General features: G+C 35.1%; 3 protein-coding genes and 1 long non-coding RNA gene across 4 annotated transcripts; 2 read left to right on the top strand and 2 right to left on the bottom strand.

The window, feature by feature from the left end:
* Positions 1-4,653: 4,653 nt before the first annotated feature.
* On the bottom strand, positions 4,654-6,610 carry LOC110722504. The gene is made up of 3 exons (XM_021901772.1): positions 5,759-6,610; positions 5,520-5,663; positions 4,654-5,256 (listed from the first exon to the last, which is right to left on the bottom strand). Exons 1-3 carry the CDS (start codon positions 6,608-6,610, stop codon positions 4,654-4,656), a joined length of 1,599 nt encoding a protein of 532 aa, XP_021757464.1.
* A 9,049-nt stretch (positions 6,611-15,659) lies between these two features.
* Positions 15,660-25,061, bottom strand: LOC110722614. Its single transcript, XR_002511618.1, has 3 exons — positions 24,974-25,061; positions 24,588-24,812; positions 15,660-15,924 (listed from the first exon to the last, which is right to left on the bottom strand). It is a non-coding gene; the product is annotated as an uncharacterized LOC110722614 (long non-coding RNA).
* LOC110722613 (50S ribosomal protein L25-like) lies at positions 15,807-16,999 on the top strand. The gene is made up of 2 exons (XM_021901883.1): positions 15,807-15,939; positions 16,422-16,999. Exons 1-2 carry the CDS (start codon positions 15,816-15,818, stop codon positions 16,643-16,645), a joined length of 348 nt encoding a protein of 115 aa, XP_021757575.1. The 5' UTR covers positions 15,807-15,815; the 3' UTR covers positions 16,646-16,999.
* Positions 23,838-26,154, top strand: LOC110722612 (probable membrane-associated kinase regulator 2). The gene is made up of 2 exons (XM_021901882.1): positions 23,838-25,748; positions 25,839-26,154. The coding sequence occupies exons 1-2, from the start codon at positions 24,614-24,616 to the stop codon at positions 25,934-25,936; spliced, it is 1,233 nt and encodes a 410-aa protein (XP_021757574.1). The 5' UTR covers positions 23,838-24,613; the 3' UTR covers positions 25,937-26,154.
* Positions 26,155-27,712: the final 1,558 nt, after the last annotated feature.

The following is a 27,712-nucleotide window of genomic DNA, read 5'->3' as shown; positions in this document are numbered from 1 at the left end:
CTAGGGAACCAGGAGGTCAGATCCTCTTCTCCATCAATTGGTTCAAACGATCTTTCCTTTTCTAGTTCCACTTTACACTTGTCCAATTCAACCTCTAGTTCTGCTACTTGATTTTTTAGTTCATAACAGACTCCTTCTAGATGATCACAACTAGCAATAGCAATATTACATTCACCACGTTTTTCTTTTAATTCTCTTTTGCAAGTTATGTATGTTTCACTTAGTTTATAGCATTCATCTAGTAAGGAATCAATACAAGCAAGCATATTTTCTCTATCATATTCATGCATATCTTCTCTAATTTGCTCTAAGCTTACCTTGCGTTCATGTAGTACATCCTTCTTTGCCATAAAGCATTTGTTGAATGTACTGGTTCCCCCTCTGGTTCCTGGACCAGTGCTGTTTTCCTTGATGTTTGTAAAGGCAGTTAGGCAAACATCTGAGTTGGATGATCCTTCTTCTTCATCTGACCCTGAGTCAGAGTCTCCCCACATGGAAGCTATCATGGCATTCTTGTATGCTTGTTTATCTCCGGATTTAGACTGTTTGTCATTCCACTTAGGACAATCTCGAATAAGATGTCCTTTTTCTCCACACTTGAAACATCCTGTAGAAGAAGAATTAGAGTTAGATTTTTTATAGTTTTTAAAATGCTTACCTTTGAAATTCTTTCTTTGATCTCGAAGAGATCTCTCAAATCTTTTTGCAATCATGCTAATTTCATCTTCATCATCTTCTACTGTTCCCTTAAGCGCCATGCCTCTTGCTGGTTCCTTCTCAGACTTAGAGTCAATCAGCATCTCATGAGTCATAAGGGAACCAATCAGCTGTTCCAGAGACAAGGTAGACAGATCCTTTGCTTCATATACTGCTGTTACCTTGGCTGTCCATGCATCTGTTAAACTACGCAATAATTTTCTCACAAGATCCTCGTCAGATAAATTTTTACCAAGAGATCTAAGATCATTTACTATAGTCATAAACCTACGAAAGCAGTCATTGATTTTTTCATTTTTATTCATGGCAAACAATTCATATTTAGACATGATTAAATCAATTTTAGACCGTTTTACCTCGCTGGTTCCCTCAAACGCAAGTTCAAGGGTGTCCCATATCTCCTTAGCACTACTACAGCCAGAGATACGATTTGTTTCGGTCTCACCTATTGCTTGTTGTAGTATTGACATTGCCTTAGCATTCTTTTCCAGCAACTTGTAATCAGCAATGACCAATTCGCTATCCTTCTTGGGAACCTGGTTCCCCTCAACATCTGTCTTGAGAATGATATTAGGACCATTTTTAACTACGAGCCAGCATTCATAATCAATACCCATGATAACATTCTGGATCCTGTTCTTCCACCAAGCATAATTATTTCCATTAAACTTGGGTGACTTGTTGTCATAACCGATTGCACTTAATTCTTGAGTACTCATTCTTAACTCCTCTAGATGTTACTCTTTCGAGAAGCTTAGGCTCTGATACCAATTGAAGGTTCAATGGGCACTCAAGAGGGGGGGGGGGGTGAATTGAGTGTTAAGTAATCGTTGGCTAATTTTGCTTCTTTTCGGATTATGTGTGAGGAACCAGTTGTGCTGGTTCCCGTACGCAGCGGAATATAAATAAGCAATAAAGAAGACAACAAATTTAACGAAACAAAGCAATAAAGAACACAACAAATTTAACGAGGTTCAGCCAACTCAGGCCTACGTCCTCCTATCCTAAGTTCTTTATTAATCTACTCCGAAAAACAAAGACAAAGAACACTCTGCTGTTCCCTACTCCGGGAACCAGCAAACCCCACACTCTACTCCGAGTGTGCTCTCGACTTACACTCGTAAGCCCAATGTGTTTGAACTCACAAACACTCACCCAGCCTTTAACCCCTTTGTTAAAGACTCAATACAAGAATCAAAAACTCCCCTTTTGATCTCACTTCTACGAAGCTAATTAAGAGAAAAAGTTTAAGTACTAGAATGCTCTTGTATATGACTTGATGAATGGGATTAGTGCTTAAGTATATGCTCTCAAATAATTGCTCTTTTTGATTTCTGGAGAGGCACACGAAATATGTGAAATAAGATGAGTTTATATAAGCTTAGATTCCTAAAACCTAGTTTCCTTAAATCACACAATCTTAGAGAATAAGATATAATGTAATTTTAGGAAAGTTTTTATCTTATTTGATTTAATCACAAAGATAGAATCAATTAAGATAAATACTCCTAGATTTTAGGTAACCAAGAATATTTCATCTTATTTCCAGCTGCACAAAATATTTTCAAGATAATCTTTTCGAAAAAATCTTTTTGTAAAATCTTTTTCCAAAACGGCAGCTCGAATACAGTGAACCTGGTTCCCCGACCTGGTTCCCTGAATTGAAACATGTTATGAAACCTGTTCCAACTTTGTACCAGATTTCATATCATACTTCAATATATTTTTAAGCACTTATATAACCCAAACATGCAAGCATACTACGGAGCATATTACATGAAAACCTAGATAACATATTAAAGCATAAATCGTCTTTTCTTCATGTAATCTTCAAGACTTGAATCTTCCTTGAATACTTCTATTATGAGCAAACAATCTTTCTTCGAAATATCTTCGAAAGGCTTCTATGCTCCAAGTCTTGGAATCAACTCAACTACTGCACATGTAACATGGTTAATGCACAATAAAGAGTATGTGACTGCTTTACCACGTAGCAACCATGGAAACATTACATACTGGTTCCCTACCAGTACATAACACTTTTATCATATAACTGTTCCCTGTATAAAGACAAGTTAGTTCAATAAGAAAACTCATGTAAGTAATAACTTGTCTGGGGAAACAGTGTTCTATGTTAGCTGGTTCCCCCAACTGTATCGAACACTTTCAAGGACCTGTTTCCCTTAGCTGTTTGTCATCATTCAAAACTATCAATCAAAACCTAAGGGACTCAACAATTAGGTTTATTAATTAGGATTGTTTTGTACTCGAATTGATACTTAGATTGTGTTATGTATGCATGAAATTGCCCAATTACAAAACTAGGGTTTATCAGAAATAGAAATTTGGGGCCTTTTGTATTAGTTAATTAAAATTGAAAATTGTTGTTAACAATGTTAATTCGTTGATGATTAAATGTGTATATGTAATTGTTGTTCTAAAATTGATGCAGATTATGGCATTTGTTAGCTCTTCCCCATTTAATGAAAAGAAATGCAACTGTGGTGTGCCAATGGGAAAGCTAACTAGCTGGACAAGGGAGAATCCAGGGATGAAGTTCAGAGCTTGTAAGTTTTGTGATCCAATCACAGAAACAAGGGGCTGCAAATCTTTCGAGTGGGTTGATCAACCTGACGGGACAGATTGGCAAACAGGGGTTATTAACAACCTCTTATTGGATAAGAAGCTGTTAAAAGGTAAAGTCAATGAATTGAAAAGGGATGTTGACGAAATCAGTGGTCAAAGGAGGTGCCTACTAAATGAAGTTGATAATTTGAAGATTAGATGCAAGGCCTTAAAAGGTGACAGGAACAAAATGAACAGGGAGTGCAGTGCAGGGAAGACAACTTCAATGAACTATTTTGGTTGGTTGGGCATTACAATTTGTATTAGTTTGTCAATGTTTGTTGTTTTCATAATGGGTAGGGGTGGTTAACTTGTATTAGTATCAATTAAGTTATGGAACCTGAATTTAAATATTTTGTATTGGCTTGAGTTGTTATGAGAATGGTTTCAATGATATTTGCATTGACTGAGTTGTTGTTTTTTAAAATGCTTTAACATTGCTAAAGGAATTGAAGATTGTAAAAGCTGTGAAACTAGCTCCCTTTTTTCATTGGCAAAATAAGTAAGCACTTCAAAAGTAGTTTGACAAAAGAAGCTTACTTTACACTGCCTTAAAGCAATGCAAATCATAAATACAAGTTTTAAAATGTCATATGGTAATCAAACCCATAGGAAATCTACCAAATCATACATAAAACTAAGGAAAACTAACAAATTGTTCACTGATAAACATTGTTCACTAATTAGACACATGAATTCACTGGGTGAGGTTCATCTTGAAGGTCTGCATCTTGCCCCTTGTCACAACACCTGTTTACTGAGCTGGTTGGGCTGCAGGCTGACTTGAGGGGGTTCTTGCCTTGGTTGGAGGCTCTTTCTTTGGGTTTGGCTGACTTGAACTAGGTTGACTAGAGCTAGCCCTCTTCTTTGTTTTTGATTGACTGGAGGTTGGTTAGGTTGAGGTAGGTTGTCTTCCAACTCCTGCCTTTGTTGCAGCATATAACACATGTTGTGTCAAAATGGAATAGTTAATGACATGTATTATAGGATTGAAAATGTACCAAAAAAAAAGAGTAAGCAAGTTGAGGTTGATTTGGGTTTACCTTTTTTGCAGCCCTGAGCTCTTTCTTTTTTCTCTCCTCTACCTTCCAAGGTGTATTCAAGGGGGGGTCTGCCTGCTGCCTTTACTAGCTCTGTTGCTGGTGCTGGAGGTAGTTTGCAGGTCTTGGCATAATGCCCAAAACCCCCACAGTGTTTGCATTGCTTCTTCCTCTTTGTTGAGCTACTTGCAATTGAACATTCCCCTGGCTCGAGCTTCCTTTTCTTGCTTTTTGGTCTGCCTTGCTGCACTTTAAATGCAGGGGGTTGTGGTTATCTCATTTTGACTTTCTCCCAGTGTTTGGGACCTGGCATTGGGTGGACAACTGGTTCATAAGCAGCTCTGTATGTTTCCATTGTGTAGTATGGGTCAAAATAAGCTTCTATGTCACCCCTCATATCTAGCATGCATGCATAAGCATGAACACAGGGTATCCCAGTGAGTTCCCAATGGTAACATGTGCATGTATCTTTCTCCAAGTCAACCAACACTTGGTCATCCTTAAGCTGCACTTCATATGTGCTGTCCCTTGATGGCTGTACCACACACCCCCTAGCCACAAAATCTACCCTATGCAGAACATGCCTGACATATGGCACTAAGTTACTATTTATATTTTTGGCATCCTCCCACTTTTCATTATTCCTGTTCATTATATACCTCCTCATCCATTCCATTTGGGTGAGGATTGGTTTATCTCTAGCAGGCTTGATTACTGCATTGAAAGTCTCACACATGTTGTTCAACAACATGTTGGACTTGGCAGTAGGTGGAAAAGCATGTCTACACCAATGCTTGGGAGGAATACTCACTAAGTACTCATATGAAGCTTCATCAAGAAATTTGATAGACTCCATGACTATCTCATACTCAAACTGACAAATACATACATATACAATCAGAAAAACACTCAAACTAACAAATGCATACATATACAATCAGACAAATACTCAAACTGCCAACTACATACATATTAAACCACACAGAACAACTACTCAAGTCAGTAAACATATATGTAACACATGCATTATCAAACACAGCACTAAACATGTAAAACTAAACATGTACTGTCATTACACAATCTAACAAGTACTGCAAATGTAAAACTTAGCACATCAAAGGGAACAAATTCACTTACAAAAGTGTTAGCCTTAGCAGCACTCCAAAAAAGCTCCTTAAATGTTGCTCCAGTGAATTTGAGCTTAAAGTTGGCCCAAATATGCCTAACACAAAACCTTTGGTCTTCTTTGGGAATAACATCAGCCATTGCTTCAATCAATCCCTAAAAAAGGCAAACATCAATGCACCATATTAGAAGAAACTCAAACACTTACACATGAATAAAAATTTTGGAAGAAAAAAGTAAGGTAGTATTACCTTTTGCCTATCAGACATGATGGTTAGCCTAACTCCTTGGTCATGTGTGAACATAGCTATTAGAGACTCTAAGAACCAACCCCAAGTTTCCTTGTTTTCCACCTCCACTATGGCCCAGGCTAGGGGGAACGAATTGTTGTTCCCATCTTTAGCCACTGCCACCAAAATCTGCCCAGGGTAGGCACCTTTGAGGTGACAACCATCCACCCCAATAAGTGGCCTACAACCTCTTGCAAAACCATCTCTCAGAGGTCTTAAACACATGAACATTCTGAGAAACAAGGGTGGTTCTGGCCTATCAATACCATCAACAACAATATTACACCCAGAACCAGGGTTGTACTTCATCACAACTTTCCCATAATCCCACACCTTTGCATACTGCTCCCTAGCAGAACCAAATATAATCAAATTTTCCCTACACCTTGCTACCCATGCCTTAAAATAAGTCACTTCAATACCCAAATCATTCAGAATCCTAGCTCTAATCTCCTTAATTCTCCAGCTAGGATTACTCCTAAACTCCTCCAAATACCTCTCTGCTATATACTCAGCAGTAAGAATCCTGTTCTTCCTCACTCTTAAACAAGTGTGCTTCAATCTGAGGTTTTTGATTTGCCAAGTTTGCTGCTTAACAAGTTTTGAAGCAAAGACCTTGAATTGACACTTCACTCTCCCCACACATGTACAAGCAAGCATTCTACAAGTGTAAGTGTTGAGCTCACAATCACACCTATACCTACATTGTATTGTAATACTAGTACTGTCATTATGCAAAAAGTAGAACTCATACCTATTTTGAACTGCATGAAGTCTAAGTTCCCTCCTTAGCACTTGTGCATTGCTGAACATTAGATTTACTTTCAACTGAATAGGGTTCTCAAAGTCAACATCAGCATTGAACTATGGAGCAGTGTCCTTTTCTTCATCAGAACCACACAAACTCCTTGATTCATCTGAATCTCCTTCATTCTCTGGATTCAGATGCAGATCTCTAACATCCAGGTCTTCTCTAAGCTCTGACCTCTTATCTTTAAGGGGAACAACTTCTTCTATTTCACTTCCCAGCCCTTTCTTCAAGCTTTTGTTCACCTTGTCCAAAATATCCTGTGACCCTTCAATATACCATTCCTCATCCCCTTCATCATATTCTTCCTCACTAGGTTCCCAGTCCAAGTCCTCATCACTGAAATCTTCACTTGAGTACTCAGAGTCAACATCCTCAAGCTCATCAAACTTCAGAGCTTTTGCCTTTGCTGACCCTTTCCCTTTCAACCTACCCTTCTCAGTTACCACTTCATCTACTTTCTCTTTTCCTTTCTCTGCCTTACTAAACCTAGGGCTCCTTCTCACACTGACAGTAGTATCAGTGGTGCCCTTCTTGCCCTTTTTATTTGCCTTTGGTGGATTGGGTTGGGCCTCACTTGTGGGGTTAGTAGTAGTTGGTACTATTACAAATACTTCTACATACCCTTCACCATTTGTTGTCTCCAAAAGACCCTTAATATCTTCACTATTAACTAGCTCCCTTTTCCTAGTGTTAAAAGTTTTCCCCTTCTCCTTATACCAACAATTGTAATGCATAGGAACAGGGATATCCCCTTGAACAAACCCATGAATAGCAATTGTCCTAATCAAATGCACATCCATCTTAGACACTTCAACTTTCCTTTTCCAATAACACCACCCACCACACCAAACAAGAAGCTGCCTATCTTTGCTTACTCTTTTTGGAACAAATGCACCTCCAACTCTAAGACAAATGTCAACCATGCCATCATTGTCCCCCATTATCTATCCACCAGTCAAAAAGGATAACAAATATTAAAACCCATTCAATAATTGAACATTATATGATAACATGCGCAATGACACTAAGAGAATAAACAAATCTACCCTAATTATCTAACTTGCAGTGCAAAGGCAGCAATTCCAACATTTTTGCATAAACAATTCAAACTCAATTCAAGTACTCCATGAATTAATTAAGAATAAACCACTGTAAATAACCTCTAATCTCAATTAAACAATTTAATTACCCTAATTCGCAAAGTCAATTAAATAATTAACCTAATTTGCATAGTCAATTGAATTGTCAAGGGTTTCATGCTCTTCTACCAAAAGTAACCCTAATTCAGCATATAATTGCAATTTTGACATCAACCAAGCACCACAATCAAAGATGATAAAAAAAAATACCTTCTTTGGAATCTTTCGACTGTCTTTGTCAGATCTCCAGCAACGTTTGCCCCTTTTTGCTTGATGAAGATGACGAACACCTGCTGGGTTGTTCTTCTGCAATGTTGACACCTAGCTTTGGTCCTCAACCACAAAAAATTAGGTTTAAATTTTGCCCTTTGAATATTTGTTTGATTAGATGAAGATTTAGAGAGAATTGAATGAAGAAGTTGGGTGAGTATTCAATGAAGGAAGAAGATTCGTATTTTGTTAGGTGAAAATTGGAAGTAAAACCAAATGCTGGGGCCCACAGACTTTTGCCGTCACGGAATCCGTTATCTGGTGGTAACTTCTAATTTAAATTTTTTTAAGAGGTGTTAAAATAATTTTTTTTTTGGAGGTGTTAATATCAATTTTTCCGTTTTTATCAGGTGTTAAAATCTAAAAAATCCAAAAAATTACTTGTATTAGTTTTACAAAACACATATTGGCTAAATAGACAAATTAATTAAGATAAATATAATACCGATCAGGTATATTTACAGTAAATGTTTTACAGTAGATTATTTTTTTTGTTTACCATTTTTAACCCTTAGCTTTCTTCATAGAATGCTAGGTACAATACTTCCTCCTTTTTTTGTAATACTTGTAACACTTTCTGAAAATAGAAAAGTTATAGTTCTTCTGGGTGTAGTTCCAAAGCTAGGCAGGTGCGTGGATCTGATCTTCGGCTATAAACTCATGCACAATGAACGTAGGTTATTGCCCTTTGGGGTGCTTTAGAGAACCCCCCCCCCCCCCTCCAATGCTTGAGTTAGTAGAGTTTAAGACAAAAATGCAAATAATAGAAGGTGAGTGATAGAATAAGATTGTCTAAGGTCTAACCCTTTCTCCGTTTTGCTTGGCTTGCTATTTACAGTTGTACGATTCCTTATGCTACGGGGCTGGAGCCCGCTGAGGTCAGCTTAGGCTGAGTCACTGGGAGATTACCCGTGACTTTGGGCAGCCACTAGCATGATTGTACACTTCTTAGTAGAGTTGTTCACTTTCGGATCGAGTAGTCAGATTTTCGGATCAGATAATAGGTTTTTTGAAACGGATCACCGGATTCTCGAATTAGGTAGTTAAAATTTTCAAACAAATTTCGATCCATATTCGATCTGAAAACCTGAAATTTTTTTCCCAGATATCTGGTCCGAAATAACCGAAACCTTAAAATCGGACCGGATATATGAAATTTCATATCGGATTTTTTAAACACCCTTACTTCTCAGGTGGTACTGGGAGCGTGGGTCAGCTCTACGAGAGCTGTCATATACAATAGTAATATTTGAAACACACTATAATTGAAAAATATTTTTTTTGGACCTTATTGGTCATTAGATTATACTCCTAACAATCCCTCATCCTTATTTTAAGAGTCTGTTCAGATTGACTGAACCGAGCTGAACTTATTGAAGCTGAAGTGAACTGAATATTTTCTAAGAGAAGAAAATTAAGAACTGAACTAAACTAAAATAAACTTATTGAAACTGAACTGGACAGAAAATAACTGAAGAGAATAGACCCTAAATATATTCAATCATGTAAGACCCACTTTTCTTAATATACCGTGAAAAAAGTATATGTTGCAAGTATTAAAAAACGGAGGAACTACATTGTACGAGTAACTATGACGGAGGAAGTAGGACATATGTCAAAGTCGTACCCGAACCAAATGACCCATTTTTCCAACCGTTCTAACCTTCCTCCTCCCATTGGGCTCATGGTTGGAGAACCAACACAAACAGCCCAAACCAAAAACAACATCTCCACCATTTCCAAACACTCCAAAACCCTCAGAAAACCCCTCACTCAAACACAATTTCTCTCTCCTCAAAAAAATGCTTCTCCACCGCCCACTCCTCGGCAAAACCCACCTCCTTCTCAATCTCCACCACCATCTCTGCCACTTCTCCCACTCTTCCGCCGCCTTAGTCCTCCCTTACGACCCGGAAACCACCCTCTCTTACCTTCCTGGGTTCCCCAAATCCGACCCGTTTGAGACCATCATCGGCATCCCAAGGTCCGAATTCGGGAAGAAAATTTGTGCCCATGAAAGGAAATAGGGTCGGATTTCCAGTATTGTGTTTGAGCAGAAAGATGGCCAACATGGTGGTAATAAGAGGTTGATCTCTGTGATAGAGAATATCCATAGAATGTTCTCATCTTAGGTTTAGGATATATTTTGTATAAGATTATCTTTAATGCCTATACATATCTTATGTTACCTAATATGATTAGGTTTCTAATTGTAACCCTATAAATATTGATCAATAGAAATCACTCTAATCAAGGAGTTTATATTATTTGACATGGTATCACAGCTTAGGTGAGGTCTTGGGATCATATAAAAAAATTCTCACCCTGCCGGTGGGTTAGAAAATTAAACCCACCGGCGGGATATACACAAATTTTTTATGCTTCCGCAAACACACACATATAGATTTTTTTTTTTTCTTTTATCAAAGTTTTTTTTTTTAAAAAAAAATATTTATGTAGCCTTGCGCTTCCCACCGATAGTAGCAACCGCGAAAGCCGCCTCCATCATTGGTGGAAATCGCATACACTACCGCCTCCCACTACTGGCAGTAACCATATCTGCCAACCTACTCCATGTGCTGCACTCTATTTCCACCTCCTCATGACCAACAATGATTCTTACATTGCCCCATTGGTTTTTCTACACATAATCACATAGATTTTGTTTTGGTGGTGGTATACCAGAATAAGGTCAACTTTTGCACATTTCTTTTGCTATCAAGTTGGCTCCTCTTATTGTTGCAGCACTTGGAATCTTTGTGGAGTATTGATTCTTGCTACCTAGGTTTCTCTTTTGAGAATTGATTAATTTCAAGCGGCGGAATTTAATCCTTTTCTTGCGCAATTCTATTTGTTTTTCTTCAACTGTGATTTCACGTAGTAGTGTAGTGTCTTCTTCCCGATGATAGTTTGATCCCTTAGCTTCTTCTTCCCTGGATCTGCAACTTAGCCCAAGTCTGTGTGCGACTCTTCTCCTTCTCCTCCGGCCTAGCAGTGCTTATCTTTACTCTATGTAGGTCGTGGCTGTTGCTTCTCTCGTCATCACCGGCACATTTCTACTACTTCCCTTTTGATCATGGGTTACCATACTATCCTTACCGCTCAATGCGTGATTCAGATCCAGTCTGAGCATTCGATTTTCTCCCGCTCCGACTGCGGGGGTATGATAGAGAATATCCATAGAATATTCTCATCTTAGGTTTAAGATACATTTTGTATAAGATTATCTTTGATATCTATACATATCTTATGTTACCTAATATAATTAGGTTTCTGATTGTATCCCTATAAATATTGATCAATGGAAATCACTCTAATCAAGGAGTTTATATTATCTGACACTCTGTTCAAACTAAACAGATCAAAAAGCTTGTTACTCAAATGGGTCGATCTTTCTTTTTGTCTAGACTTTTTGATCTTCAAGTTAAGCCTGATTTTGATTCTGATGATGTTGTTGAGCATGTTCGTGTTCTTCCCAGAAAGGTACATTTCTTATTACTAGTACAATTTTTTGATTATTGATTTATATGAAACAATTATTTGCATCTTTGTCAAATGAAGGCATGTAAACCTAATAAAAATTGGTGCTTGGAGACATTATAGTGCGAAATCTTGTATGAGACAGACTTACTATAAAATTGTGTATGATTGTTGTTTTATACTGATTGTTGAGAACTTGAGATAATTGTAACTTTGCTTCACCTTAGACTCGTTGGTGTGTATTTTGTATAGGATATTGGTGAGAAAAATGGGGGATTAGTACTTGGAGAAATAATGTAGTTTTAGACATAAATGTGTGTAGTCTTGTATGAGGTGGAATTAAGTTAATTTATCGTATGATCAGGGTGCGTTTCAAATGAGGGAAGCATGTGTACATATTAAAAATTGGTGCTTGGAGGGAACTAATAAGATATTGAAGTGCTGAAATCTTGTATGAGATGATCTTACAATAACATTTTGTATTATATATAGTAGTCTCGTACTGATTGTATAGATAATTGTAACATTGTAACTGCGCTTCACATGAGACTCGTTGGAGATTATTTTGGTTGAAAGTTGCTAGTAGAGTGTTAGTGAGAAAGATGGGGGATTATTGCCAGCACTAGTAGAAAAATACAATAAGGCACCCCCATAAAGGCACCGGTTCAGGCCAAACCGGTGCCCTAAACCGGCCCAAATTTGGGCGCCATTTTACACAAATATAAAAGGCACCGAATCAGACCAAACCGGTGCCAAAAACAAAAAGGGCACCGGTTCAATTGAACCGCTCCTTAATTTAAAAAAAATGGTTAAACTTTAAAAAAAAAAAAAAACAAAAAAACAAAAAAAAAAAAACTCGGCCATATTTATACCCCCCAAACCCTATTTCATCATTCTCGCCGCTTCTCCTCTCCTCTTCTTTCCTACTCTTTCTCTCTCCTCTTCTCCTCTCCTCCTCTTTCGCTCCACTTAACCAGTCTTTCTCATCTCCTCCTTCCCTTTCTCATCTCCTCCTTCTCCCTCAAGACTAAGCTACTGCGTCTCCTTCTCCTTCAAGCCCACCACGAAGACCACCACGGAGACCACCACGAACACCACCACAGAGACCACCGCGAGCACATGCAACACCACCACGGAGACCACCACGAACACGTATCCTCCTCCCTCAATTTCTGGGTTTTTGTTTTCTGATTTTGATTTTTGATTTTTGAATTTTGTTTTTCGATTTTGATTTTCGATTTTTTCTGGGTTTTTTCGATTTCAATTTTTTTTCGTTTTTGTTTTATTTTAATTGATTTCTGGGTTTTTTATTTGTTCGTTTTTGTTTTTATTTTTTCGATTTCTGGGTTTTTCAATTTTTTATTTTTGTTTTTCGATTTTGATTTTTGTTTTTCTTTTTTATCGATTTTGATTTTTGTGTTTCAATTTTTACTTTTGTTGTCTGATTTTGATTTTGATTTTTGTTTTTCGATTTTGATTTTTGTTTTTCTTTTTTTTCGATTTTGATTTTTGTGTTTCGATTTTTACTTTCGTTGTCTTATTTTGATTTTTGATTTTTGTTTTTCAATTTTGATTTTCGATTTTTTCTGGGTTTTTTCGATTTCAATTTTTTTTTGTTTTTGTTTTTATTTTAATTGATTTCTGGGTTTTTTTAATTGTTCGATTTTGTTTTTATTTTTATGATTTCTGGTTTTTTTCATTTTTTTCTGGGATTTTGTTTTTATTTTTTCGATTTTTTTTTTTTATTTTTTGATTTCTGGGTTTTTTCGATTTTGTTTTTATTTTAATCGATTTTAATTCGATTTTTTTTCTGGGTTTTTTTTATTTTTTTCGCAGCTTATTCATTTTAATCAATTTATTTTTGATGTTTTAATTGGCGCAGGTATACATAATCGAAGAATCAAGAATATGGGGATTTTTAGATTGTGATGTTGTAATTTTTTTTTTTTTGATTTATATTGTAGTTTTTTTTTTATTTATATGTTGTAATTTTTTTTTATTTATATGTTGTAATTTTTTTTATTGATCTATGCTGTAAAATTTTATTGATTAAATATATATTAAACAGAATCGTTTATATTGATTGTGATGTTTGATTTATATTTTGTGTTTTTATTTAATTTAGTTTATTTAATTTTTAAGCAAAAAAAAGACAAAAAAAAAATTGATTTTTGGGGGTTTTTTTTGGCACCGGTTAACCGGTGCCAAAAACTTTGAAATAATTTTTAGTGGGCCTTTTTGGCACCGGTTAACCGGTGCCAATTTCGATTTTTGGCACCGGTTTGAACCGGTGCCTTTTAAAACCCCTTTTGGCACCCCCCACATTGGCACCGGTTCAAACCGGTGCCTTAGGCCGGGTTTGAACCGGTGCCAAATTCATTTTTTCACGTAGTGCAGAAGAAATAATATAAGACATCAATTTGTGAAGTCTTGTATGAGGCGGACTTAAGCTAATTTATCATATGATTAGGGTGCGTTTCCACTCTAAGATAGTCCTGTACTCATTTTAGAGGTAATAAAATTCGGTAAACCTAAGGCTTGTGGGATTATATTGTGGTTTAAAAATGTGGAAAGGGAAATGGGAGAATGTTTACAATGAATGTGAGGATGATATGGAGTATGGTCATTGAGAATTTGAAGGGCAGCTTAAACGTGAACAAAAGATTGAGGATGATGTGTGAGACTGTGAGCTACGTGGTTGAATGAAGTTTATTTTTGTGTTTGTTTATTTAGAGTAGCTTAAGTCGTGGGATTGAGTAGTTGAACCTATTTTGTTTTGAGTTATGGTGAAATGATTGGTTATATAACTTTTACTTAGGCAAGAATCCCAGTGCAATGCAACCATCGGCATCAAAGGGGCTGAGCATATGAATGTGATGTTTTCAAATGTCCTTTTGTTTAAATTGCTGGACATGGTGAGATGAATCTGAGAAGTATATATGGTTATCGTCTCTGCACTTTGTGTTGGTATGGTTTATAAATTTGGTATGGAGTGAAGAGTTTGCAAAGTGAAAGGACTGTGATTGCTGAACATATGAAATTGGTGTGTTGTGAAGAGTTTGGGAAGCTAGATGTTATAATAGTTGTTCAGATTTCACTGGCTTGTCTCTCTCTAGTACTAGAATAAGGATGTGTACGCAATAACCTAGAAGAAGGTTTATCCATGTACACATTTTACTATGGTAGTGCCTTTATGTACTGTATGACTCAATTAGAAAGGATGGGAAAATGGCTGTTTGGACTCATTGGAGTCTGTACCTACTTGTGAACTCAATTAGAAATTAGAATACTGTATGACTCAATTAGAAAGGATGGGAAAGTGGCTGTTTGGACTCTTTGGAGTCTGTACCTACTTGTGAACTCAATTAGAGTACTGTATGACTCAATTAGTAAGGATGGGAAAGTGGCTGTTTGGAGTCTGTACTTGTGAACTCCAGTGATGACTACAGAGCAGTAGTTGGGTTAGATGCTAATGTGCTATATGTATGATCAAGTTTTCCGTAGAAGCTTATGAGAAATTTTGATGCTGGAGGATTCCATGTAATCTTTTGAATGATGATGCCTTGAAGTGTGAGACATGTTCTAGAAAGAAGAAATCTGTCTTCTATTTTACCCTTATGAAATGCTCTATTCTTTGAGGGTGGAAGAGAGAATTTGGATAATGAAAATATTTTTAATAGAATGATGGATATTTGAATTGACCTGGACAGCGGGATATCTTCCCTGAGGACTTCAGACCTTTGTATTGAGACTTGTGTCTTGTGAAGCTTTATTGTGTATGATGCATGTAGTATTAATTTATTGCTGGGCTTGTGGGTTAGGGTGGCTTTGTAAGTTTTGATTCAGGATTACTATTGTAGCAAAGATTCGAGAAGAGAACATACATGGATTGCCTATTAATTCCTAGCCATCAGTAGGTCACTTCTATTCATTTCTGGTGTTTATCAATGGTTGTTGACTAGAGTGAAGTTTTTACCATGGCAGGCTATAATTTAGTGCTCCTAGTGCAGAGACATGTCTTAATTGTTCTTGGTAACTTTGTACATAATCAGATTGTCAATCAAAAGCAATGCTGATTTGGAAATTTTCTTTGTTTTATCCTCTTTGGGAGTGAAGATATATGGGTAACATATTGCAAAAGTTTGAGGCATGAATCATTTTGTTTATCTAAATTTGTTGCTGAAATATACTCCGTATTCGTATTCTAAATAATCGCGAATAACTCACTTTGTTGGTTCATTCTAAAAGTTTTGTGTACTATATAGATGTTCTAGTTGGAGGCCTTTGAAATGTTTTCCTCTGTGCTGAGCAGCTCCACATGCATGCAGCCACTGAAGCTATTCTTAATGTCACTTTCATTAGAGCTCCTCCTGATGCTTTACTGAAGGTTGAGGTTCCCCTTGTATTTAGAGGAGAAGATGTGTCGCCTGGATTAAGAAAAGATATCCGGTCAAATACTACTTCCATTTTAAACTAATAGGCCATATGTGATTTCTTCTTAAGTTAAAATATCATTTTAAAGTTTGTGCTTGTCCTAAGTTAAATTACATTTTTGGGTTGCTCTGTCCTTACATCAATAAGATAATCATTGTACCAGTACAAGAATAATTTTCATGGTTGAAGTTTATCAAACAAATAAGATCAAATTCAGTCTATCATTTGGAATGCAAAGTTATTATCATGCAAGAATTTGTCTGTGGCTGTTTGTTTCAGTCTATTATTTTGCATTAGAAGGTTATTAAATTTCCTATCTACTTCATACCTACTTAACTGTTGGTGTTAAACATGAAATTTCATTATTCTAGAGAAGATATCTTTAGTATATTTTTGCAAATATATTAATCATATTTTTGGCCTACTGTTTATGTTGTGAATTTTCTGTTTCTTGTGTCATATAAACATTATTGCTCATCAAATCATGCAGGTTCATATCTGAATATCATTAAAAAGAGTGTTAAATATCTTTGTCCTGCCGACATAATTCCTCCGTATATTGATGTGGATTTAAGTGAGATGGATGCTGGTGAAAAGATGGTAATGGGGGACCTTAATGTTCATCCAGCACTAAAGCTGATTCAGTCAAAAGATGAGCCAATTGTTAAGATAATGGGTGCTAGAGTTTCTGAACTAAAGAAAGCCGCCAAGTAGAAGTTGATTTGAGTTATCGAATATAAGAAATGTGAAGCTTCAAGATGATCAGTATTGGGTTTATATGGTGTAACACTGGAATCCTATAACCTATGATCTTGGTAGATATTTTTTGGTCCCACATCATGCCTGTATGACCCTTAACAATGGCATATGGTGGTTTTTATTTCCTCAAATTGGGGCACATAGGATGATAGAAGGTTCGAGTTTGTAATAGATTTTTCATCTTGGTCAGTTTTTAGGCTACAAATCATGGCAATTTCTCAGATCTTGGTCGAGTTACGATTCCTGCTTGAAGATTGTCTTTTCATATGTACAATTATATCCGAATAATATTATTCATGATTTCTGTAATCTCTGTAAAAAAAAAAAAAAAAAAAAAAAGCTTCTATTGATGATTTATCAACTAACCAATGAAGTTTTCAGACCTACATTGTTTTTTTTTTTTTTTTTATCCCTTTGTTTATACTTAGCAGCAACATTGAGTTCCAACTTCCAAGCTACAGTACAAAGTAATGCACCCTTTATATATTTTGGATGGACGACTAAAATTACTCATTTGATTGTTATAACAAAATAATTGATAAACAACAGTGTTTGTACTTTATGAATAAGTTACCTCACATTATATGAAATCATTCCAATTATGAAGTTGTTAGTTGTTACTGCATAATTTGGGGTCATATTCAAATACTCACTAAATGTATTCTGTCAAAAAGTAATACATAAAAATCTTTCTTCTCTAACATTTATGATTAAATACCTCATTATCATGCAAATCAATATGCTTCATACTCCGTATAAATTTTATTATTCTTATGTAGGACTGTGGCCCTGTGGGGGTATCACCGTATCAGTGTGTATGTCAACACTTTCTCTAGCTATAAATTCTTTAATAAACTGGACCATTTTGGTTGGGCCTGATTGGGTAAAATTTGCCATTTGAAAGCTGTTAGTGGGTTCGAATTGGGTCTACCGCTTTATTAAACCTAATTTATGGACTGCAAGAAGTTTTGTTAGTGATTCAGACAAGGTATTGTCATTTCATGGACCCCTTTTGAGATGCCGAGTCCAAGATGAAAATATTTAGAGCATGTTTAGATCTCCCTTTGTTTACTGCCGTACGAACTACGAAGAAAGAGCTTGTTCTCTTCAGCTTATTTTCAGTTCACTTCAGTTTAAATCTTAATTTCATTATCTCATAAAATATTTAGTTCAATTTAATTCAATTCAGTTTAGTTCAGCTCCAATAGGTTCAGTTTAATAAATCAGAAGAGGCCAAATAATTGACACACTTTTTTTTTTTTTTGGGTAAAATAATTGGCACACTTTGATTCATATATTTGACCATCTCTTAAAAGGTTAATAAGTAAAATATTGTTGCAGTATCTTAATATATATCGTTGAAATATCAAATTTATATTAATACATAATTAGATATACTAATCTGTCAATGTATATTTTAAGGGGTGAACATTTAATTAAATAACCGTTTACATTATCTAGTGTTTGGTATAGAGGTAAGGCAACCCACTACATTTAGATTACTCTTCCCTCTTATTTGTTTGTATTCCATTTTCTTTCCCTTACTCATATAGTACCAAACAAGCACTTAGAAGAGTGACTAGTAGTCTAGAATCTCCTATATTCCAATTGTTGGTATGTGTCTTACTCTCTCACACACCTGGGTGGCGTCCAACAATCCATGCAGCTATATATGCTCTAAGTTTCTAATTTTGGGATGTATGTGTTGCACAAACTGTCACAAAACTTAGCTCGGTAATGATAGATCCAAAATTCCATATATTTGGCACTTGTGGTGTGTAGGAAATTATGTCCTATTAGAAGATTATATAATATGATAGATGATAATGTGAGTATTATTGTAAGGTAAAGTAATAAATATTTAGGTATAGAAATTCTCCTATCTTTTCCCTCTTAGTCTCCAAGAATTGGTAAGTCGAACTATATTAACTTGGCAACTTGCGAATTTGTGATACATGTCTGGCAATTATATCAAATAACTTCCATAAATATAGTTGTAACTACTTGTAAAGCCCTATTTTTTATAACTGCTCCGCTGAAATTTGTTCTACTCAGCTCAAATATAAGTGGCACTTTATTTTTATTTTTATTTTAGTTATCTAGAACAAGTGTGATTTATTTAAGTGCAGCCAAAATTAAATTATATTTCGTACATGAAACTTACTACCACTATTAATTAATCAATGAATTATAATCATATTGACTTTTGTGTCAAGTCAAATTCAACCTGAGTTAAAATCAGCTTTCATAATATCAAATATAGTTGGAGTTCAGTTCATATAATACAAATTCGAAGATGCTTGTCAGCACTATTGACAAGATAAATATTTCAAGTCAAAACTTTGGCTTACTATAATTGATAAGAACCATTCAATTCCGATCTAAAATCATGAAAAACTGCACTTCCCTCATTAGTGATTATGGTACTCAATTAAATAACCTTTACCACCAAACTTTGCGTTCTTTTAGTGTTCATCAATAACTATAACTGCTAAGCAACGCAAGCAATTTATTTGATGGGTCCTTTCAATTGCATGCATGTAAGCCACGTGACTTAACTTCGGGACTTTGGGTGCACCTTACGTACCCAAATGGCCGAATTAACTAGTATAAGGTCCTACCCTAAACAATAAAAATCTCATATACTAGAGTTGTTAAATAGAGCCTATGGTTGATTACAAATTGAGTCTAATCAATTTGAGTAAAGCACTGTTCTCATCAGATTATTTTCATTTTAATTCAGTTCATCTTTAATAAGTTCAGTTCAGTTTAATTTTTAATTTCTTTTTCTCATAAAAAATTCAGCTCATTTCAGTTCAATTTAGTTCAGCTAAGTTCAGTTCATCTCATTTTAGTTAATGAGAACAGACCCTTATCTAGTAAGAAAATGGAGTAATTGTTTCATTTGTTTGTTTTAAAGTCATTGTATCTATAATTTCGTCGGATTATTTGATGAATGTACTTTGTAATGTCGATTGCAATCTGATTGAGTCATTATCAAGGTTATTTTCTGTTAGTGGGTGGACCTGTGTTGCATCAACATTTCAAGTCCAAATGACCTTTCATGTGAGAAGGAGTGATAGAGTATAAAACATATTTCTGGGCCTCCATCGGATGATGGTTGAGGCCCAGGAATATGTTTTATACTCTATCATTTTCTAATATAGCATGAGTAACAATTAGCCAAGCATTACTAATCATCTTTCCTTTCTAAAGTTAACCTAGTATTACTAAAATATGCAAAAGAAAACATAGATAAAAAAGTGGATTAAGCAAAGTTACCTTAGGTTATCGAAGAGGTCCATCGCCTACCTATAATCCCCTTTACTTGTTCTTTTTACTGTGTTAGTCTTGATTTCTTTTCTTCCTTTTCTTTTTATTTTTACTTTTGTTTGCTTTTGTCTAATCACCTACCATTTTGGAAAATCTCATCTAGTGCCTTATTACCAACTTCCCCATGCCTTTGTCCTTCATCATAAATTGAGTGTTTATAAATTATAATGGACCAACTTGGCGTTAACAATGATTTGGGTTGAGCTTTATTTCAACTTATATTTAGTCGAATTTGAATAAATGACACGGAATACCTAGGTTATTAGGGTTAACTCAAAATATAAAAAAATCAATACGCCCATAGTGTGACAATTGGTTAGTGACGATGTTTACAAATCGTTTTGGACTAGACAACTAGTTCGAAAAATTGAATTAATCGGACCAATTTTCATCAACAAATACTTTACAGTTCTTGGATATCTTGCTATGAGTTAATGACATGCCCTAGGAAAATTTCACGCTTTTCTTCAACTCCATTTTGACAAGTTCTTCGTAAATTCTTGACTATATAAACGCAGTAAATAAACAAGACAAACCAAAACCAACAATATAGTGTGGAATAAGAATAAGAGGGTGTTCTTAAATGAAGGACCTTTTCTTCTAAATATGCAAGGTCGTAAATGCAATACAAAGATTTGTTCTTGAACTTAGCTTGTTTGTATGATGCACTATCCTTTATTTAATCTTTGGGTGTTAATCGTGTAATAGTGGGATATATTACATGTATAGAAACATACTTTATCAAGTTAAACTCTTATCTTTGTTATATCACATGCATTATGCAGTATGATATAGCTAGGACCATTATATATTAATACACTAATTAAATGGCTAAGATTAGTAAAATATGTTAATTTATGGAGATAGTGAAACACAAATGCCTAGCACCTAGTGGACCAACTTATAATCTAATGTGATAATGTAATAGTGTATGAATTTATATGCTAAGAGAGGCAAGATAGTGATGGGCTGGTGGAATTATTAGATTGGATTTGTAATTGATGTCTCATCATCTTTAATAATATTGTAATTGGAGTAACAGAGAGTTTTAGGAAGATTGTTTGTTTGAATGGTTCATGTGCTACAAATGAGCAAAATTATGTCATGTTCCAAGTTATATAGAATTAAGATGACTATGTATATATTATTAATTTGTGACAGAAAAAGTAAGAATCAAGGAGTATATAAGGTAATCAAGATTAATTAATGAATTAGGGGAGAGAGGATGGGGTGATAATGGAGGTTTGACATGCATCACATAAAAGGGAAGTGGATGTCAATTCTTCAATGGTCATTATCATTTTGAATATGGGATGTGATGAGAGTTGGTCATTAAATGATACTTCGTAAAATACTTTATTACAACTATTTCGATTGAACTTCTACTTTTTAATTTACACTATTTCACAAATTTAACTGTAAATATCTTTAAATATATATATTAGTAGTTCAAATTATTAAAAACTAATATGGTGACTATATATACAAAAAAATATCAATCCAACAACTTATATCTATAATCTATATACCACCCTTTGTTGAAAGAAAAAATAAAATTAAACATATGGTTAGTAATTTAGTATTAGTAAATGAAAAGTCAAATTGCAACAATTAAATTGATCAAAAAATGGATTGTTAAAAAATATTTTTGTCTTGTATATAAGAAATTATACTCCGTATATAATATCACAAAACATATAATTTCTTAATTACTTCTAATCTGCAATAGCTCAATATTTTCTTTGGTTAAGCTAATTGACAAATAGTACCTGAAAAATATGAAAACATGCATGTGTCCTACGTCTTAAATATAGGCATGCATTATTAAATACGAGTTGAAGAAAAAGAACAAAAAGGGATGATTGATAAGTTTGGAGTACTGATGATTTTGGGTCCATCCTAAACAGGGGAAAATGGTTGCCTCATCAATAAGGAGACTAGGCCAAAGTTAGAGACAAAAAACTTGAATGAAGCCACATTCAAAACATGCCAAACAATTTAGGGGTTCATGACTTTTATTCATTGCATCCCGTTTCATCAAATGAAATACAGGATATACACTGCAATTCAAAGCAATTCAATACAATGTGTACGATTTGCATGGCATGGTGACACCTTGGAGAATCAAGCTAGTGTAAGGTGTCATAGTATGGTGTTAGTAATGGTCCTAATGGATACATATGGGCAACCGTATGCAAGAATACGAGCAATAAAGAAGATTAATGTTTTATTAATTGTTTTTTTTATTTATTGAACGAGTTTTAAGCTGCCTTAGATGTCGTATTACATACAAGTATTATTGTAAATTAGTAAGTGCATTATTATAATTTTAACACACCTGTCTTAGAGCCTATTCTCTTCAGCTTAATATCAGTTCGGTTTAATTTAGCTCCGCTCCAATCAGTTCAGTTCAGTTCCTAATTTCCTTCTCTCATAAAATATTCAGTTCAGTTCACCAAATCAGAACAGACCTTAGTTGAATTGATCTCAAATATTAGATATCACACACAAGATTGAATAAAATAAAAGTTATAAAAATCATACATTACTATAAGAAATGATGTGGCCATATTTTCCAACGACAAAAGTGACATTGGTGGTGTAGCTAGTAATGGACTAATGGTGTATATTGTGTAGCGTAGAGTACTAGAGTAGTTAACATTCTCAAGTATATGCCACTAGACAAATACTAAGGAAGTGTTTGTATTTGGGATAGAGAGTTGAAAGATTAGAAGATATAATAAACAAAATAATTTGTAGATTATGGTCAAAGCCTTATTAAGACTTAATTACAAATGGGATTAAAACTCTTATTTTCATCCCTAATTGAAGTTACGCAAAAGCTTGAAAAATTAATGAATTTAAAATTACAAGTCATATTTTATGCGTGGTTCACAAGAAAATATATTATTATAATTATAAAGTACGACTTGCTTAGGAAGCTTAGAATTGAAAAGACAAAAAGAAAGGAGAAAAACAAAAACAGAAAAAGGAAGAAGGATTAGGTTGATAAGCATAATCAAGCTTTAGTTCATGCTCTCTAGTCTCTAGTCTCCACTAAATTATCTTACAAAAAGTATTAAAAAAGGAGTTAATGTCGGGTACTCCGTAATTAACAGAAATCAATTCCTATAAACTCAATTAATTATTAGGTGTCAGTTTTCTTTTACTCTGCCCAACCTTCCTCGGATACATAATTCTATATTACGAAAATAAGACGGTCGTACTTCTTAATTGTGGTCTTGAATTTATTACTGTATTCAAACATTCATCCTCAATCTTTGAAATCACATTTTATAATTATATCATTCTTAAATCTTAATTTATCATCCTTCTTCCCTATTCTCCGTAACGTAATCCTAACTCGTCAAATGTACACGTTTAGTAGCACCGATTGACATAAGTAATTTTTGATAAGAATTCTCAGTTACTAGTTCATATACGTAGTGAAACTACAAAAACTTTTGTATACATCCGGTTTACACTAATATTAGTGTACATCGAGCAGTATAAGGGTAACTTTTAGCTAATTTTAGGGTAACTTTTTGTCTTTTTTTGAATAACTTTAAACATAATACAATTTTTATATAAATCAACAACAAGAAAAGTTTTATAAAGATAATTTAATTACATTCAATCACTAATGATTTTTAGTCATTTAAAATATGATTTTTTATTAATAAAGCGTAGTTAATTTTTATTTTAATTGAGTTACTTTAATGCATATTGGGGTAACTTTTATTTATTTCAGGGGTAACTTTTAATCACTTTAGGTTATCTTTATAATGAATGTACAATAATTATTGTACACCCGATTTTTTAAAAAATTTGTGGTGACACTATTAAGTAAAGTTTGACCTAGTGAAAAGATTAATATTCCGTCTCACACAACCATAAACTAGGAGTCTCGTTGGGGTAAAATTAGATTCCTTACATATCCCCTAACTCCTACTCTCTCTGTCCCTAATTGTTTGCTCCACTTTCTTTTTTAAGGCGTCCCCAAAAGATTACTCCATACTATTTTTGGCATGTTTTCCCACTTGCACTCTTTCTATCTCTCTCCTCATTGATATTTGTGTCAACCCATGTACATCATTTTTTACCCAAAATCTTAATAAAGTAGATTTATGATTTGGGGCAAATAATGGGGATAGAGGGAGTATTCCTAATGAACTACATCGGCTAATCTGAAATGAGTTATCTTGTTTGTTACTTTATGTGGAGTGCACTTGAATAATAATAAAACACTGAAGTTTCTTGTTAAGAGAGTTAAAAATCAAGCAAAAAACACAATAGTAAATCAAGAGTCATTTTCCATTGTTGCCATTAAAAACCCTGGTCTGACAGAAAAACAGAAACAGAGACACTCTGAAACTTGAATGCCTTTCTCACATGACTTTCCTGCCATCTCCCGTGTAAGTGTAACCCAATTTTACCCCTTCCTCTCCTTCGTCTTTCCATTTCCAACCCCCTCTCTCTCTTTCCATTTTATCCCACCTTTCTTCTCATTTTTGTCATTTTATTCAAAAATTAAATTAATTTCCAAAGCTGTAAAGCTTGTTACCTGTGATTAGTCTGGCTCTCCCAACCATGGAAGCTTTTAGCTTACTCAAGTACTGGAAATCCGCTGCTGGTAGTGGTGGCCCACCTCTTATATCTCTACCTTCATCTCACAACTCTTCTTCTTCCTCCTCCGCGGCAACCACCATTATCTCCGCCGTAACTCAAAACTCCGACCACGACTCCGACGCCGAAGACGGTCCTTTCTTTGACCTCGAATTCGCCGTGCCTTCCGAAGACGACGATATCAACAACAACAACGATGTTAACAACGAAGACGATGACGATGATGTTGATTGTAATGAAGAGGATGAAACAGAGGAGAGAGAAAACGAGATTGATGATGAAAATGAGGTGGAAGTAGTAGAGGAGAGAGAGTTGGAACCAAACCTTATTATCTCACCGTCGGATGACTTGTTTTTCAAAGGAAGGATACTTCGAATCGACGGTTCTGAAGAGGAGGAGATGATGAACTCCGGTAACAAGTCCGGTCAGTTTCCGATTCCGGTGTCGCTTGCGAAATCGGCGACCAAGTTTCGCGTGTTTTTTCTAGGGTTGAAACGGTCAAAGTCTGAGTCAAAGCAATGTCATTCTCAAAATCAGCCAAACAACAACAATAACAATAACAACCACCAAAACAAGAAGTTTTTCACAGTGAAATTCAAAGTGGAAGAGGTTCCGATTTTCTCTCTCCTCACTCGCGCTTCTTCCAATTCCAAAGTTAACTCCACAACAACACCCGCCGCCGCCGTCGCATCCTCCGCCGCCGTGAAAAGCGGCGCGAATGCAGAGGAGGAGGAGAAAGAGGAGCATCAGAAATCCGACGGTTCGGCGTCGCAAACGGAAGGTTCTGGAGACGAGAAGAAGAACAAGAAGGAAGTGGTGCAAAAATACTTAAAAATGGTGAAGATCAAAGTGTCGAAAAAAGCAGCGGAGAGAGAAACGACGACGGTTGAGAAGAGGAGAGAGAAAGTGTCGCAAAAACAAGGGTTGAATTTGAAGGTGATAGCAAAGAAGCATTTAGGTAAGAGTAAGTCGGCGGTTGTGCATTCTATGGTGCAGAATACGACGTCGTCTAAGAAAAGAGATGATTCTCTTTTGCAGCAACAAGATGGTATTCAAAGCGCCATTTTACACTGTAAACGCTCCTTCAATTCCTCCACTGGTAATTTCCAATTTTTTTTTTCTTTTATTTTTAAAAATTTGCATGATTTTCACACACGTTGTCGTTTTGACTTCGTTACTTTGAACTTAGATTTCTTCGATGGTGTGGAGGCGAGCTCGGTGTTACTGAATACTACGGATGTTGCGGCAGCGGCGGTGGAGGAGGGAAACGGCGGCGTAGCGGTGTAGTAGGGAGAGAGTAGCGAATAGGGGTAGAGTATTGTAAATTATTAGGGTGCACAAAAAGGAATAAAAATTAAAAAAAAAAATGAAGATATAAGGGGAGTATTACTAGTCAGTAAAAAAGTACTGTAGGACTGTAAAAGATGGTAAAAAAAGTGGTGTGAGAGCATCTTTTTCGTGCAAAAGAATGGGAAATATATAAAAATCCGTATCTTTTGTCATAAGTTAATGTATGTTCAGAAATGTGATACTCCGTAATATAGTATAGTCTCTATCTAAAAGTTAACATAAAAAAAAAAAAAAAAATGGGAAGGTACCTCTCAAATATGGTAATGGGTGCATCTTTATTTTTACCGAAAAGGGTTAATGACTAGTCTATGATTTGTATCATATGCTTGGTTTTATTCAAATACGGAGTATGAATTACTTCGTATGTGCTATTTTTCAACATCATTGTTATTTTTAAAAGTAATGTAAAGTAGGTAAAATTTGATTCATTGTTACAATAAGTCGAGTTAGAGGAGTTGGAAGTTGGATTTAATTTATTAGGTGCGGTATTTTTGGTAGTTAAGTGTAATTAGAGGTTATGAACTTGTGATAATGATGGATGTTTATTTGTTGGGTTATTATTGGATAGTAATTAATGAAACAAGAATAGCTTAAGCCCCGGCCTATTAGTCAAATGCTAAAACTTGTACGTGCATACAATCAAAATAGTGGAGAAAAAAATCTTTTGTACGAGTCACTAGAAAAGGTTAAGCAGAGTACAAGTTCAAATCCAACCATCCACGAATTATTGGTACTCCTTATCGCCATATGTACGTGTATATGATGGATGGACGAATGAACGATGTACCATATGTATATATGATGAATGGACGAATGAACGATATACTTCGTATACTATTCAAAAAAGTTAGTATTCATAATCTACGTTTGTGTTGGAAGCTCATTACGATGTGATGATAGATTGATAGTTGAGCTTACTAATTTGAATTGAACATAAGAACATAAAAATTGTATTTTACCTTTACTTGGGAAGGGACAACAATACTAATGTGGTTTACCCACAAATTGTAGGTGGGCAACCCTATTAAGTGCCGCACTTAAGAGATGTCAGTAAGAGCATAATGAGTGTTTGATATATGTAAAAAAAAAAGGTTTCCTAAAATAGGTATGATGCAATCAACATCTAATTTCCAAATTAGTTATTTCTTGATAAATTACTTTCAAATACGCAAATGGTGCCGCATGATAGTTTTCAAGGAATAGGCCAAATTTTGTTTTTGTAAATAAAGTGATGATTCTGAGATAAAGACAAGGTTAATTAGCAGACGGTATTGTGTCTTATGTTACACTAGCATGTCCTTTGGTTAGTTAGGACACTAACCTTCGCCCCAACCCTCTAGCTAAACGTCTATCGCTTAAGTTGAGGGATACACAAACACAAACAAACAGCCAAGCATACATAACATCACATCTTATAGGCCAAAATAACCGAAGTCTTTCACATGAACTACCATACATTTTTCTCTCCACGAGTTTATGTACGTCTATGACTAGTTGTTTTTTCTATGAAAATGATACAGAAAACAACCGTACTTGAGTAATCAATTGAGATAATTTTAAAGGGAATGAGAAAATATTAATTTATAAGGAAAGAGTAATAACATATCATGTTGAGAAAAATTTATACTATATCCGGATCGTATTATATGCAATTTTGGGATTTTATTTGTGAGATATAAAAAATTCTAAAATTACATATAATACGATACGGAG

Source organism: Chenopodium quinoa, unplaced genomic scaffold (genome assembly GCF_001683475.1).
Source record: "Chenopodium quinoa cultivar QQ74 unplaced genomic scaffold, ASM168347v1, whole genome shotgun sequence".
Taxonomy (NCBI): Eukaryota; Viridiplantae; Streptophyta; class Magnoliopsida; order Caryophyllales; family Amaranthaceae; genus Chenopodium; species Chenopodium quinoa.
The sequence above is the reverse complement of the archived record's forward strand: the minus strand, read 5'-3'. Positions and strand labels throughout refer to the sequence as shown.